This window comes from Carassius carassius, chromosome 2 (assembly GCF_963082965.1).
Source record: "Carassius carassius chromosome 2, fCarCar2.1, whole genome shotgun sequence".
In the NCBI taxonomy this organism is placed as follows: Eukaryota; Metazoa; Chordata; class Actinopteri; order Cypriniformes; family Cyprinidae; genus Carassius; species Carassius carassius.
In genome coordinates this window covers 44,676,545-44,690,317 of record NC_081756.1, presented here as the reverse complement: position 1 = coordinate 44,690,317, position 13,773 = coordinate 44,676,545, and the positions used below count along the sequence as shown (strand labels likewise).

At 39.8% G+C, this 13,773-nt stretch overlaps 1 protein-coding gene across 9 annotated transcripts in view; it reads right to left on the bottom strand.

Annotated features, from left to right (window-relative positions):
* Positions 1-210: 210 nt before the first annotated feature.
* The window catches only part of LOC132110606 (nuclear factor of activated T-cells 5-like), a 36,917-nt gene continuing 23,354 nt past the window's right edge, over positions 211-13,773 (bottom strand). For 3 of the 9 annotated variants that reach the window (XM_059517357.1, XM_059517375.1, XM_059517366.1), the window contains 11 exons: positions 9,954-11,154; positions 8,107-8,293; positions 7,729-7,919; positions 7,455-7,627; positions 4,912-5,046; positions 4,779-4,834; positions 4,113-4,245; positions 3,774-3,842; positions 3,577-3,671; positions 1,695-3,462; positions 211-652 (listed from right to left, as the gene is read on the bottom strand). In XM_059517357.1, coding sequence (XP_059373340.1) covers positions 414-652; positions 1,695-3,462; positions 3,577-3,671; positions 3,774-3,842; positions 4,113-4,245; positions 4,779-4,834; positions 4,912-5,046; positions 7,455-7,627; positions 7,729-7,919; positions 8,107-8,293; positions 9,954-10,567 — 3,660 coding nt within the window. In that variant the 5' untranslated portion in view covers positions 10,568-11,154 and the 3' untranslated portion in view covers positions 211-413. Of the gene's footprint in view, positions 653-1,694; positions 3,463-3,576; positions 3,672-3,773; positions 3,843-4,112; positions 4,246-4,778; positions 4,835-4,911; positions 5,047-7,454; positions 7,628-7,728; positions 7,920-8,106; positions 8,294-9,953; positions 11,444-13,773 lie in introns of those variants that run through there. The other 6 variants (XM_059517393.1, XM_059517403.1, XM_059517339.1 and 3 more) reach the window with 4 other exon arrangements.

The window sequence follows — 13,773 nt, the reverse complement described above, 5'->3', positions numbered from 1 at the left end:
TATATATCAAATGCCACAAAGCCTTTATTTACGATGGGGTTGCTGCGGAACTAATGACAGTCTTTATAGCAGGAACATATGGGTTGCATTTCGTTAGTTCCTCAGAGAAATGCTCCTCTTGAAAAGATGCATTGAGGTTCTCCAGAAGGTCCTGGAGAATTGCAGGTCAAAACAGAAGTTGTAGATCCTGGATTGACGTTTTCTTCAAAAGGTGACTCTACTTTCTCAGTGCCAATGTCTAAAGTGGATGTCTTGCTATTTCTTTTAAGGGGTCTGAGCGAAATACCTCCAACATCCTATATTCTTGAAATATTCAAAATAGAGGATACCCCGACTATCCAAGACGTGTACAAGAAATATCTACAATCACATATGGAATGGAGATTTTGGGGCAGCTACACACACTGAAAGCCCTAGTAGGAGTGTGAGATGTTATTGCTTTGCTCCTGAAGGCTCACCAGAAGGTCGTCAATCTTCTCCATGTTCTGAGAGGTTGTCAAAGTGCTCTGCACAGTTCCAGGGTCTGACAGGGACTGCCCAAGTAAAGACTGGATTTGCCCCTCACTCTCTTGCTGACTCTGTCCAGACTGATTGATGGCAATGATCTGATCAGAAAGTGTAGATCCTTGGCTGTTCATCAGCTGACTGCATTCTGCAGGAAATAAATTGTTAGAATGACTTATTGCTCTGAAATATGAGTCAAAAAGGTCTAAAGCAAGTACAGGGCTCAACAATGAGGACTGCCCTATAATCAGCGTTAAAAACACAATCCGCGAAATACTGAATTGGGGGTTTATATATATGAATGTATCGCTGAGGGGAACTGACTGTTTTCAGGAAAGTTTTCTTTTAATCTTGTCTTTGTATAATGCATATTACAGTAGTGATGCTTTGTTTACAGCCGTAACCAAGCTGCTGTTCCACAAGCGCCACCTGCTGTCAGAGAGTGAATTCAGACCATTCTGTCTCTGCTTCAATTTTTGAAATTACACAATCTAATTTAAATCGAAACCTGCTCATGCTACATGTGTTTAGCATGTGTTTTTTTTTTTTTTTGATCAATCAAATCAAGTGGCTGCTTCTAATTTCATGCACTCTGATTTTCATTATTTCTTGTGTCTTGCTTAACAAAAATAAACGTAAAAAGAATCAATCAGACAATTTGCTTGTAAAATAAAAAATAAAAAATAGGCAATTGGAATTGGCCTTGAAAAATCTAAATTGCTGCATTACTGAGTGAGGAATATGCAATGTTATTTTATATGTGATTGTTCAATTTCTGTAGCTAAACGCCTACAAACATAAAAACCTAAAGCATCTTTTGATTTGTATCTTCTATATATTTAATTGTGCTATTACTTGTAATTTATTCATTTGTTCTTATTTATTGACTGTTCAATTGTCTTTAACTTTATATTTTTAGGGCAGTAGTTTTAAATGTGGTATCAAAATTGAAATTGAAAACTTTAAATTTAAATTTTATAATAACATATAAAACGTTTGTGTTGTATAAGCTTATTTATTAGAATAAAAGATAACATGGGTCAAAACAACGATAACTTTTTATTTTTTTGTGGCAGAGCCAGTGAAAATGTTGGCAGGGCAGGTAAAAACATGAACCACTGGCTCGACCAGGCAAGTAGAAAAAATCCTTAGCGTTGAGCCCTGATGTATGCTGAAGAATAGTGACTAACCATTCTGAATCTCAAAAAGGAACAGGTCTGGCTGCTGATTCTGGTTGGCCTGATTGAGACTTCCACTCATTGTGGTCTGGAAGAGTTGACCAGGCTGTTGTACTGGAGAGGAACTGCTAGTCTGAATTCGGCTTACATCACTATGTGATGCAAAAATGGGGTCTTGAGAAGCCATTCCCCCTTGAATGCCGGACTGGGCCATGAAGAGGTTTACAGACTGTGGAGGGGCTGTACCAGAACTTGATGCCAACTGCATTGGTTGCTGGTCTTGGAAAATAGGCTTATTCGAGGAGGGGCTGACCACCATAGTAGTCTGATCCTGAAACGTCATGGGTTCAGATGACTCCTGCTGCCTGACCGTAACCATGCCGGTCTGAGAGTAGGGAAGGGAAGTGCTCTGTTGTTCTTGAGAAGCTAGGCTACTGTTGTTCATCGATCCTATCTGGACTTGCCCACCAAATAACAGATTGGAAGTTTGCTCTTGTGTCACTGGAGAATTTAAGGAACCGAGGAGTAGGCCAGCCTGCTGCTGCTGACCATGGGGGAGTTTGCTTGGTGACTGGGAGATGCTCTGGAACATGGATCCAGGTTGGGTACGCTGTGGTGACTGTTGCTGCTCCATCGGAGTGCCTTGCTGAATGGGGGACAGTTGGGGTGGAGTCTGAAATACAGATGGTGCCTCGAGAGAAGATGTCTGCATAGAAGTGAGAAAGGCCAGTTGCTGTGGCTGGCCAGCATTAACAGCAAGTTGGCCTTGTATGGCATTTTGGGAGAGAAACATACTGGTTGCAGAGGGCTGAGCTTCTGCAGACATGTTGGACCCACCGAGAACCGTCAGACTGCTTTGGAAAAGGGAAGCTTGGACCTGATCCTGATTGGGTGAGGTCTTCTGTGAGTGGAAAAGAGCCTCCTGTGGGCTTTGGGCTTCAGTCATGGCTGTAGGATTGTGAAACAGGGAAGGCGAGGAATGACTGGGTTGTTGCTGAAGAAAGCCAGTTGCTTGTTGAAACAAGGACGCTTGTTGCTGCTGCTGTTGTTGTGATGAGGTTTGCTGGAAGAGGGAACTTCCATTCTGAACCATACCTTGGGAAGAGCTCTGCTGCTCTGAACTACAGTGTATTTGAACCTGGGGCTGAAAGAGCTGATGTTGAAGGTTCTCCAGAGCTTGCTGCTGGTGGTGTTGCTGCTGCTGCAACTGGATTTGCTGCTCTTGTTGCTGGATGTGCTGCTGCTGTTGCTGGATTTGCTGTTGTTGATGCTGGATTTGCTGCTGCTGTTGCTGAATTTGCTGATGCTGCTGATGAAGTTGATGTTGTCTTTGTTTCGATAGTGAATTCTCACTCTGGAGATGGATGTTGCAGAATCCCTTCGCTTGCAGCTGCCGAACGGCCTGCTCCAGTTGTGCCACCTCATCTGGAGGTAGAAGTGAGAGCTGCTGCTGCGAGTTGTCATCAATCTGGGAGAGCCCCACCACTGAACCGCCACTGTTGCCTGTCCTCTCCTGTCCAAGACTCTCTCTGTGTTCCAAGAGGAATGGCTGAACTCCTTGCTGAAGAAGAGATTTATTAGGCACATGGAAAGAGCCACTGGGTGCAAGACTCTGTTCCTGGATGGTGCTGAATGGTTCTTTGTTGGAAAAGACAGAATTCTGAGATTGATCATGTTCTCTTGTTTGGTGTGCCAGTGAACTGGAAAATTTGCAGTTATTGGTGGAGATCTCAGCACTCATATCTAAGGCTTGCTGGGCTGAATTGATGACTTCAGAGGTCTGATGGGTTGCAAACAGGATAGGCATAGGCATTTATCAAAATATACGTAAATGGTTCGTGCAGTACTGCTTTATTGTGGTGCTATCTGTATCTGTATTGTGATTTGTACAAACCTTGAAGGCCGAGGGGTTACTGGAGACCTCCATAGGAGTGACCTCCTCTCGTTTAACAAGAGGCAAAACCGGCGTCATCAAAGCAGTATCGATTACTAAAGGAAAACAAAAGACAGAGGGCCAGTGACACTTACATAACCCTGGCTGTCATTGAGCAATATTACATAATGCTAATAGACACATAGATGTTTGCTCACCTTTCATTTGTTCAAAACAACAAGGTGTCACTGGAGGCAAGACTTCCTTTTTCACAGAAGAATCAACAACTGTAAAAAAGCATGCTTTTAGATCAGTGATTTTTATGAATGGTTCCCAATTCTGACTCTTGAGGCACACCCACTGTACGTTTTCAAACTCTTCCAAAAGGAACACACACGATTAAACTCATCATTAGTAAAGACTCCAAGTCCTGATATGGATAGGTTTGATAAAGGCGACTGTACCTAAAATGTATACTGTTGGTGTGCCTCCAGGAACGAGTTTGGGAAACCCTTTTTGTGTTTAAGAGTCATGTTTACAGTGGAGATTAAACTGACCTGGCTCTGGAGTGTATGTAAATGGTTGAATATCATGGGAACGTCCAGCATTCGTAACAATATAGATACCAACAGATACAGGAGATGTGATAGCTGGATTTTGATATGGAGGGACTTTGACAACAAGGTGATTCTAAAAAGAGAAAATAAAAGATAAAAAAATTGCACAGTTTATTTATTTACTTACGTAGTTAAATCTGACTATTTTCTTATCATAGCATCAATAATGAGCAGCAATTACAAGTGCCTGGTATACATACAATTTAATGCTTTGTGTACTTTATGAGACTTCGAAGGAGAATATCAGACATTTTGATAAAATTCATCCAAATTACCTACAAATCAAATGAGATGTCAGATTATGCATTTAGTCGTCAATTTTTTTGCCATTTTTACATACATTTGTGTAAATTTTGGACCCTATGCATAAGTATAATAGAGCTAGTTGTAGCAGCATTCAATGTATTTACAAAATAACTGAAAATGACCAAGATCACTGATGAAATTCTAGGGCAAGTCATTGCAAAAACAGATATATTCAAAACACTTGTCAGGCAACAATTGGGGACACTGACATCTGTGACATGTGCAAAGCTGCCTCTATTTTTGCCATGCTTGATCAGCCCACACAGTCAAATAATAGACACAGCAGATGCTATGGCTTACCTGATGGAAAAACTCCATGTCAATGTCAGCCTCTGCCTTCCAGGACTTATCATCTGCTACAGTCAAAGAGGCAGAGGTTAAACAGGAAGTCTGCATAGAAAATGGCATTATACTTTTTAACATGTAAAGATACCTGAAGCATTCTCCTGAAATATGACCTTGGTTCCTTTGAGAAAGTTTTTTCCAATAATAAAGACTTCACTCCCTCCATTAACCGAACAGCTGTGCAAACTCTTCTTGAGAATCTCAGGTACTCCTGCAGGCTGGGCTATAAAATCAATCGGAGAAAGAGAGAAAGCGACCATTAGGTTACACAGTCAGGATACACAGTCATGTTTCTGTGCAGCAGACCATGATTAAATATTTAGCTTCCGCACATCTGACATTATGTGTGGGTCAAAAAGCCATATAGCCAAATCAGCTTGTGACTGACGAGAAACCTGGTTACTTTTGCCACAGAAGGAAACCATAAAGGAACACAGGCATTATGCTGGCAATGCATAGCCAGAAGTGCTCAGAAGTGGATCCTCTTCAGTGAATGTGTGCCGTCAGAATGAGAGTCCAAAAAGCTAAAAACATCACAATAAAGAAATCCAGTATATCAATTAATGTCTTGTGAGGTGAAAAGCTGCATGTTTATGAGAAACAAATCAACCATTATGACATTAAAAAAAAAAAATGTAAACCATCATTAGAGTCCATAATCCATAACACTTCCTCCAGTCAAAACATCACACTACTGTCGTCCGGTCACATCAAAATCCACCAACAAATTGGTTTAGAACCATTTTTACTTGTTAACAATGCTTTATCCATGCATATTTCTCTTTTGATTTAGACAAAACAACTTATATTATAGCAATATTATGGATGGAGGACTCATTCTTTAGCTGGAAGCAACAGTTTGAAGCTAAAAATGTAGTGATGGATTTGTTTCTGACAACGACGTACAGAACAACGTACATTGCTTTTCACTTCACAAGACTTTAACTGATGGACTGGAGTAGTGTGGATTACGTGTGGATTATTGTGATGTTTTTATTAGCTTTTTGGACTGTCATTGTGACAGCACCCATTTAGTGTTAATTTCGTCAGACGAGACGGGACGAAATATGTTCGTCAACAACCTTTTTTTTCATGACTAAGACGAGACGATGACAAAACTGCACCACTGTCCAAAAACGCTGACTAAGACTTAATTAACATGCATTATTGTTGATGAAAAAAGACGAGACGAAAATGTTTTGCATAAAATAAAAACTAAGATAAAATCTCTCTTCATTTTCGTCTACAATCATCTCTGCTTTTTCATCAACTGTTACGCCTTTAAAAATTCAGAACGAGTTTGCGGCTTCCCACTGTTGCTCAAGTTACAGGTCTCATACTCCTGTTGCTGCCAGCCTGTGGCTGCAACACAAAACTGCTGAACGCACAACACCCAAAGCGAACACGAGTGATGAGCGAGCGACGACGACATGCTAGGTCGAAGGAAGAGGCTCGATATTTGTGTGTTATAGTTAGAAGCGGTCTGTTATCAAGAAATAAAATAGTGTGTGCGTAAAAAGAAATTGTCCACACGCCACTCAAAAAATACAAAATAAAAAAAAATTCCTGAGCGCAAGTCCTGTTTCCTGTTGCTGCGCAGGCTCTTTTATTGTATATGACAGCTTATGTCCCGATGACAGGTCTTTGCATTACGATTAAAAGCAGTATCAATAAAGTAAAAAATATGATCAGGTTAATCATTTGTGAATGTGTCTCCTAAATCAGAATTTGAAAACCAGACACATTTAACATTTGCATCCAACAAAAATCATTCAACAAGTTTATTTTGTCAGGTAATTATGACATTTAACCAATGTTTGAGATATGTGAAACACTTTTTTTTACTGAAATGTTTATCAGTAATAATGTGTTATTTAAAAAAAACACTAAATTTTTTTGACTAAAACTAGACTAAAATTAAAAGACTTTTAGTCGACTGAGATACCTTGAGTTTTCTTTTGACTAAAACTAGACTAAAATGACGAGACTTTTAGTCCACTAAAACTTGACTGACAAAAAAAGATATGTGAATGACTAAATGTGACTAAAACTAACAAGGACATTTGGCACAAGACTAAGACTAAATTAAAAATAGGTGACGAAATTAACACTACACCCATTCACTGCAGAGGATCCATTAGTGAGCAAGGAATGTAATGCTAAGTTTGACCCAATCTGTTCAGATAAAGAAACAAACTCAGCTACATCTTGAATGGACTGAGGGTGAATACATTTTCTGCAAATGTTCATTTTTCGATGAACTATTCCTTTAAAATCTTACTGCAGATGTGGTTTCTGTCCTTATTAACACAATCAACATAATTTCCTGTGATAATCAGCAGAATGCTACCGATGGTGTCAGCATAAGCAACCTGGAAAACTCCTCTACTTGCTGGTGAAACAAATATTCAATTTCAAATCAAAGCAGTGCAATTCATCACACACCTTGTAGCTCTCTTCAGTAGGCACCTGATGCTCTGCCTTGGATTCATTCATTTTTATTTGGCTCTATGGCCTTAATAATATAAACATTCATTATCCCCCTCTCTAATCCCTACCTCTCCTATGTGATGAGAGCACCAGCTGGGCTCGCCAGCAGGGAGATGCTATGAATAACCCAAAGCCACTCACTGCACAGTATGGGAGACGAAGAGGTCTGTAATGTGAGCACAGAGCCATCCGGGCGTGGGATGTTGACTCGAAACACCAGTCTGGCACGGGTGCTCTTCTTCTTAGATCCAGCCACCCCAATACGGGCCTCCACATCAGCATTCCTGAGCTTCAGGATCCCCACACAGTCTATACTGAAGAGATACCCAAATGTCAGCTGGTCATTGCCAATATCAACTCTTCCAACTACATATGATACCTCTGAAAATAAAGATTGTTGCATGTTGTCACATACGGCAGAATCATATTGCTGCTGGGATCCAGAGGCACTTCGATGACAGTCGTGCCTTCGATGTCCACTTCCCTACAGGCGGTTGTGTTACGGCCTGTAACTCTGCAAGCCTGGTAGAAGCCATGGGGCTTCACACGTCCAGCATCATTGCCCACAAAAATCTGTAGGACCACTGACTCCTTCACACCCTCGAGCTGCGAGGATCAAGAAACTGGCAGTCAACAGAATAACATGCATCCTTTGTATCAATAGTGAGAACCATAAGACTTGTCTAAAAATTTAATTTTTTTCTCATTGAAAGGTTTCAGATAAAGAAATTCATAGTAGTCTTCTAAAACCTGCTGTAGGGTCTTTTGGTTTAAATAACTCTGTGTTACCCACCTTGATAGTGGGGAAACCCTGCTGTGTTCGGTCTTTCACAGACCCACGGCTGCCTTCAGTCAGGTAACGCGCTCTATGCTGAGTCTCAGGCTGTACCACGATCTTCAGTTCTTTCCCTTCACTTTTCTGAGGATACTGACAAGACAGTATCCCACCTTTGAGACCAGATGCTTGTGGTCCATCGGAGCTATGAAACAAATATGGTGAACATTACTTGAAAGATAGTTCAATTGTGGTTTATGAACATTTAATTGATCCAGAAATAACAATTGTGTCACCATTTACTCATAATTCCAAGACTTGTTGAGTTTACGCTAGAATATACTCTTGATTTCTGCCTAGATTTTGCGTCGATTAGTTACAAAAGATGTTGGTTACCGAAAACCAGAGCCAGATTGTGGATTTTCAGAAGATTAAAAAAAAATTCCAGTTAATCCAGTCAGAGCACCTCAAAGATATTATATTTTTGAGCTGAATTTTAGGTTTCATTTGTCATGCATCAACTATAGCAAAGTTTCTGCATGGGTTTTTACTGTTTAGGAACGATTTGAAATGTGTGCTAGTTTGTGATCCTCAGTAGTGTATGATGCCCAGTTTTTCTCTGTAACCATTTACAAAGTTGTCAAAGGTGTACGATGTGTACGATGCTCTTCAGATTTGAAAAGTCATGTCATATATTCCAGTCTTTCCTTTCATGGAATATAAAAGGAAAAGTTGCTTGTCAGCCTGTGGTCACCTTCCTTGATAGCACACATACGTCTCAGAAACATCTATTCGATGTGTGTGTTTGCTCATCTGCAATACGTCTCTGAGGCGAGTGGGGCGGGGCCGAGGGACGTGGGAACAAGGAGGGAGGTTGGCAATGATTGGGAAATCAGTGACACCTGCGACCCACTGCCGGTCTCGAGTCCCACGTAGGAGATGGAAGGATATAAAACTGGAGTGACGACAGTGAAGGACGAGAGAGGACCAGGCCTGGGCTTTTAGTTGTGTTTTGGTTTTATTTTGTGCGCATCAGTCATCCGTGAGGGGCTGGTGCGCTGTTTTGTGTTTATTTTGGAGTTATTAAAATGTCAATTTGATTGTCCGCCGGTTCCCGCCTCCTTCTTCCGGATGAATACGAAGTTTTTATCATTACAGTCTCTAAAACGTTTCCTGTCAGATTCTAAATAGACATTTAGAAAAAGTCTTTGTGATTTAGAATGTATTGTGTGTATACTTTGTTTTCCAGAAAAGAGCTGCATGAACCCAGCTAACAAGGAAAATTTTGTTTTGTAAATGTTTTATTTTTTTTTAAACTAGGCATTTTTAACATTAATGGAACATTAAGAAATAACGTTTTCATAACATTTTATAACGTTTTCATTTTCATAACTTATTGGAAACGCTAACAAAGTTATGAACAAATATTCTTTCAGTAACCCTAATGGAACGTTCATTCAATGTTATAGAGTCTTTAATAACGTTCTCAAAATGGTATCATTTAAACATTGTTTATGGAACGTTTTTCTGAATTATTTTAGTTGGACTTTAGCTCAGAGAACTTTTACATGTAACATTCCAGTAATGTTTGCAAACTTATAAAATGGAACATTCCCTTGATGTTGTCTCTAACATTCACATAACCAAGAAATTAATAAAAAATACAAAAATTGATATTTTGAATGGTCAGAGAAAAATAATAACGTTTTTGTGAATGTTCATAAAACAATTTTGTTAGCTTGGAACCTTTAATTGGATTCAGTATTTTGGTTCATTCACACCAATCTCCAACAAAGAAGCACCAAATTTTTTATGAATGCTAATACAGTAGGTGCAAAGTGTACCATGGTAATAAATAAGCTCACCTTGCTTTGGAACAGGTCTTGCTGTCTGGGCCAAGCTGCGAGAGCACAAAGTGTGGACCTTTGGCACTATCTGCATCAAAGACATCCATACTGGCTTCTTCAGCAGGGACTGGCTTTGGCCCGGGCTTCTGTCGCGGGGTGCACTTACGGGCCTTGCGGGGCACTTCAGTGTTGTCATTGTAGGAGCTGGAGCTCACGATGCTGAAGTTGGACACCGAGTTTTCAATCCAGATGCTGCTGCTCTGCTCTGAGTCGAGAAGCAGCTCATCTTGGCAGGAAATGTTGCTCTCATCGAACAGGTCCTCTGGTGGAGGCGAGATGTTGAGGACAGGCCGTTTGGAGGGTGTCATCTGATGCTGCTGCTGGGTCTGCTGGCCACCTTTTTCTCGACCGGAATGCTTGTTTTCCGCAGCCAGAACCTCGGCTTTTCTTCGACTGCTAACATCTCCCGGCGTGCTGCTTTCGTGCACGGCGATCCGCTCTGAAGCTGAGGTGGAAGAGGTGGGAAAAGCACTGCGAGGACTTCCCATGCTCAAAGCAGAAGAGGCGGACGAGGCATCTGTAGTGTGTACAATCAGAATCAATGAATAAAGGCATAGACAAGGTATCATCATGAGCCAACAGTCCCAGTCAAGTCAAGACATTTCTCATGATTGCTTTTTATCTTTTCTTTCCAATGGTTTCTGTTTTTAATCTTTCACAGGGCATTATCTATCATTAGGGCAAATGTCAAATAAGCAGTTGAAATGCTGTGGAAATAAATCAGCATACAACGGGAGCAAAATGATCATGCGGAATAACATCTGTGAAAAAACAAAAACAAGCATTTCATGTAGAGTTACTGCAGAGCAGGGCATGACATCACTCTCCAAGACATTACGCACAGCCCGCTAGCCATAATATCCTCTCATGTCTTGGGGTTTATTTAAGCATACATTGGAAATCTACAGTAAATTAGCTCTTGCATATAACCCTCAAAAATTGTTACATGACATACTTTTCAATATTTATTCCAGTTGAGGGTCTACATCTCTCATCCAGATGTGTAAAATGATGCAAGCAAATTCTTAAAACAAATTTGCACAAATTTTGATGGGAGTGAGCATAGCCACAAAAACAACATAAACCAGTGTCTGACCTATGAAGCAGAAAACTGCAGAGCATTTTGTATGCAGACACTCCCTGCTTCAGAGAGAAATTCCTGGAATGAAAATGAGACAACCAATGAGTAATAAAAGCTGACCATTAAAATATGTTAAAATGAAGAAGGCTTTGTTCAATTGCATTTGTTTGTTTTTGGTGCATCTAATGGCATTCACCATCCACACCTCATTTAAACAAAGGAAGGAGGTAAAGCATTCCTATACAGCAGGTTTAAAGAAAGTCCTGCCTGTGGCAAATAGTACGAGACCTTTCTAGAGTTTTTAGAAAAGATAGTTCACCAGCCAAAAAAATCATAATTCCCTCACCCTCATGTCGCTCAAAAAAATTTTTTTTTAAATATTCTATCAAAGTTTTCTCCATCCATTGAAAGCCTACACAACTAAAACTTTGAAGTTTAAAATCACATCATGAAAATAATCCATATGAACTGAGTGGTCTACCCTTCACCATTTGTGAACCTGGAGCACAAAACCAGTCTTAAGTTGCTGGGGTAAATTTTTAGCAATACACCCCCAAAAAGATTGTATGGGTCAAATTATTGATTTTGCTTTTATGGCAAAAACCATTAGAATATTAAGTCAAGATCATGTTCCATTAAGATATTTAGTAAATTTCCTACCATAAATATAACAAAATGAAATTTTTGATTAGTAATATGCATTGCTAAGAATTCATTTGGATAAGTTTAAAGGAATTTCTTTCAGTATTTAGATTTTTTTGCACCCTCAGATTCCAGATTTTCAAAAGTGAATAAAAGGATAAACCTGTCATAAAGGGACTATGTTTCATTCAAAGACTTGGATTAAGCCACTCGACTCTTATCTTTATAACCTCTTTATAAACTTTCTGATGCATCAAAGTTTTGGTTGTGTGGACCTTCAATGAAGATGAAAATCTATAAAAACAGTGTTTCGAACATAAATGGAAGTCTTATGGATTTGGAATGAAATGAGGGTGAGTAAATTATGACAGAATTTTCATTTTTGGGTGAACTATCCTTTCTACAGTGAATATACAGCAACAATTATTTTACATCAAATCTGTTCTAGTGTACGACGATGACCTTGGATGAAATAAATCGAAGTGCTTTGGGGCCAAGCACCAAAAGGATCTGAAGTACACTGCAAAACTAGGATGGTTCATGAGTTCAGAGCTCCTCAAAACTTTACTTTAGAAAAGGCTGTGCAATATTTTACAACAAAATTGGCAAAGCAATATGGTTGACCATGGACAAACTGGTATAGGATTTACTAGGATTTAAAGGAGTAGCATAAATGTGATCACAGATGGAACTGTCCCAAAACAACTCCGAGATCCTCACCACATAGTGCTGATGGTGCATCTCCTGATGCAAGAGAGTGCTGTAAAGATTTTACAATATTTTACAAAAACAATGGGTGAGAAAATATGGATCACCATGGGGAAAAAAACTGTTATTGTTAGATTTCCTCTTTTTTACTTTACACTTAATTGTTGAAAAGCTTCTTTTTTTTTTAAGTAGGTGGTGCTGTCACCAAACCTCTTAAATACTTTTTAGATCACAGTGCTAAAGAACTAAAGAGTCATAACATGCCAAAAAAAAAGTTGAAAGTCCAAACCCTTATTCGAAGTCATTCTAAGACTAAAAATGTATCGGTTTTGCGGTCCAAGGTCACATTTTAGGCCATGCAGGAACATTCACCTTTTTCTCCTTCAACCACAGTGTGCTCCATTTTTTGTGTGTTTTGAGTAATTGTCATGTTGGAAGGTAAACCGTCCCATTGACAACTTTTTGTCAGTCATGTAAATGGATGGGTAATTTGACAACTTTCTGGCAGAGGGCAGCAGATTTTCCTCAAGAATTTGACAGTATGCTGTCCATTTTTCCTTCTATATCCTGACAAGTGCTCCAGTCCCTGCTTCAGAGAAACACCCCCAGAACAGGATATCACCACCTTCATGCTTTACTGTAGGAATGCTGTTATTTGGATGGATTTCCTTTAGACATTTCATTTGGTGTTGAGGCCAAATAATTCAGTTTTAGTCTCATCTGCCTCACAATCTGAACATGCTTTTTGGCAAAGCTCAATCTAACTGCATGTGGCCTTTCTTGAGAAGCGGCTTTTTTCTTGCAACCCTCCCATACAAGCCACATTTGTGAAGAATTTGTGATATTGTCGTCACATGCACACAATGACCACTCTTTGTTATAAACTGATTCAGAGTTGCTGTAGGACTCTTGGTCGCCTCTCTGACCAGTTTCCTCCGGCTCTTTCTTCCAATTTGGAGCAACGTCATGATCCAGGGAGGGTCTGTGCTGTACCAAATACCTTACACTTCTTAATAACAGACTTCACTGTGCTTCTAGGCATCGATAAAGCCTTTTTTTGTATCCATCTCCTGACTTGTGCCTGTCCACAACTTTATCCCAGAGATCTTTTGACAGTGCCTTGTCACCCAGAGTTGATTGTTTGCTTCAGTTGCACTACCAAGGACTGAAATGCTCCAGGAAAGCTCTTTTCATGCTGAGATCATCAAAATGCATCAAAATCAGCTGCTGAATCAAGGAAATGTGATCGTGTTAACTTGTGACCTGTGTTTACCTATTATGAAAATAAACCATAGCATAACCCTGACTACATTTTCTGGTTTGTGATGCTAAAGAACATTTCATGAT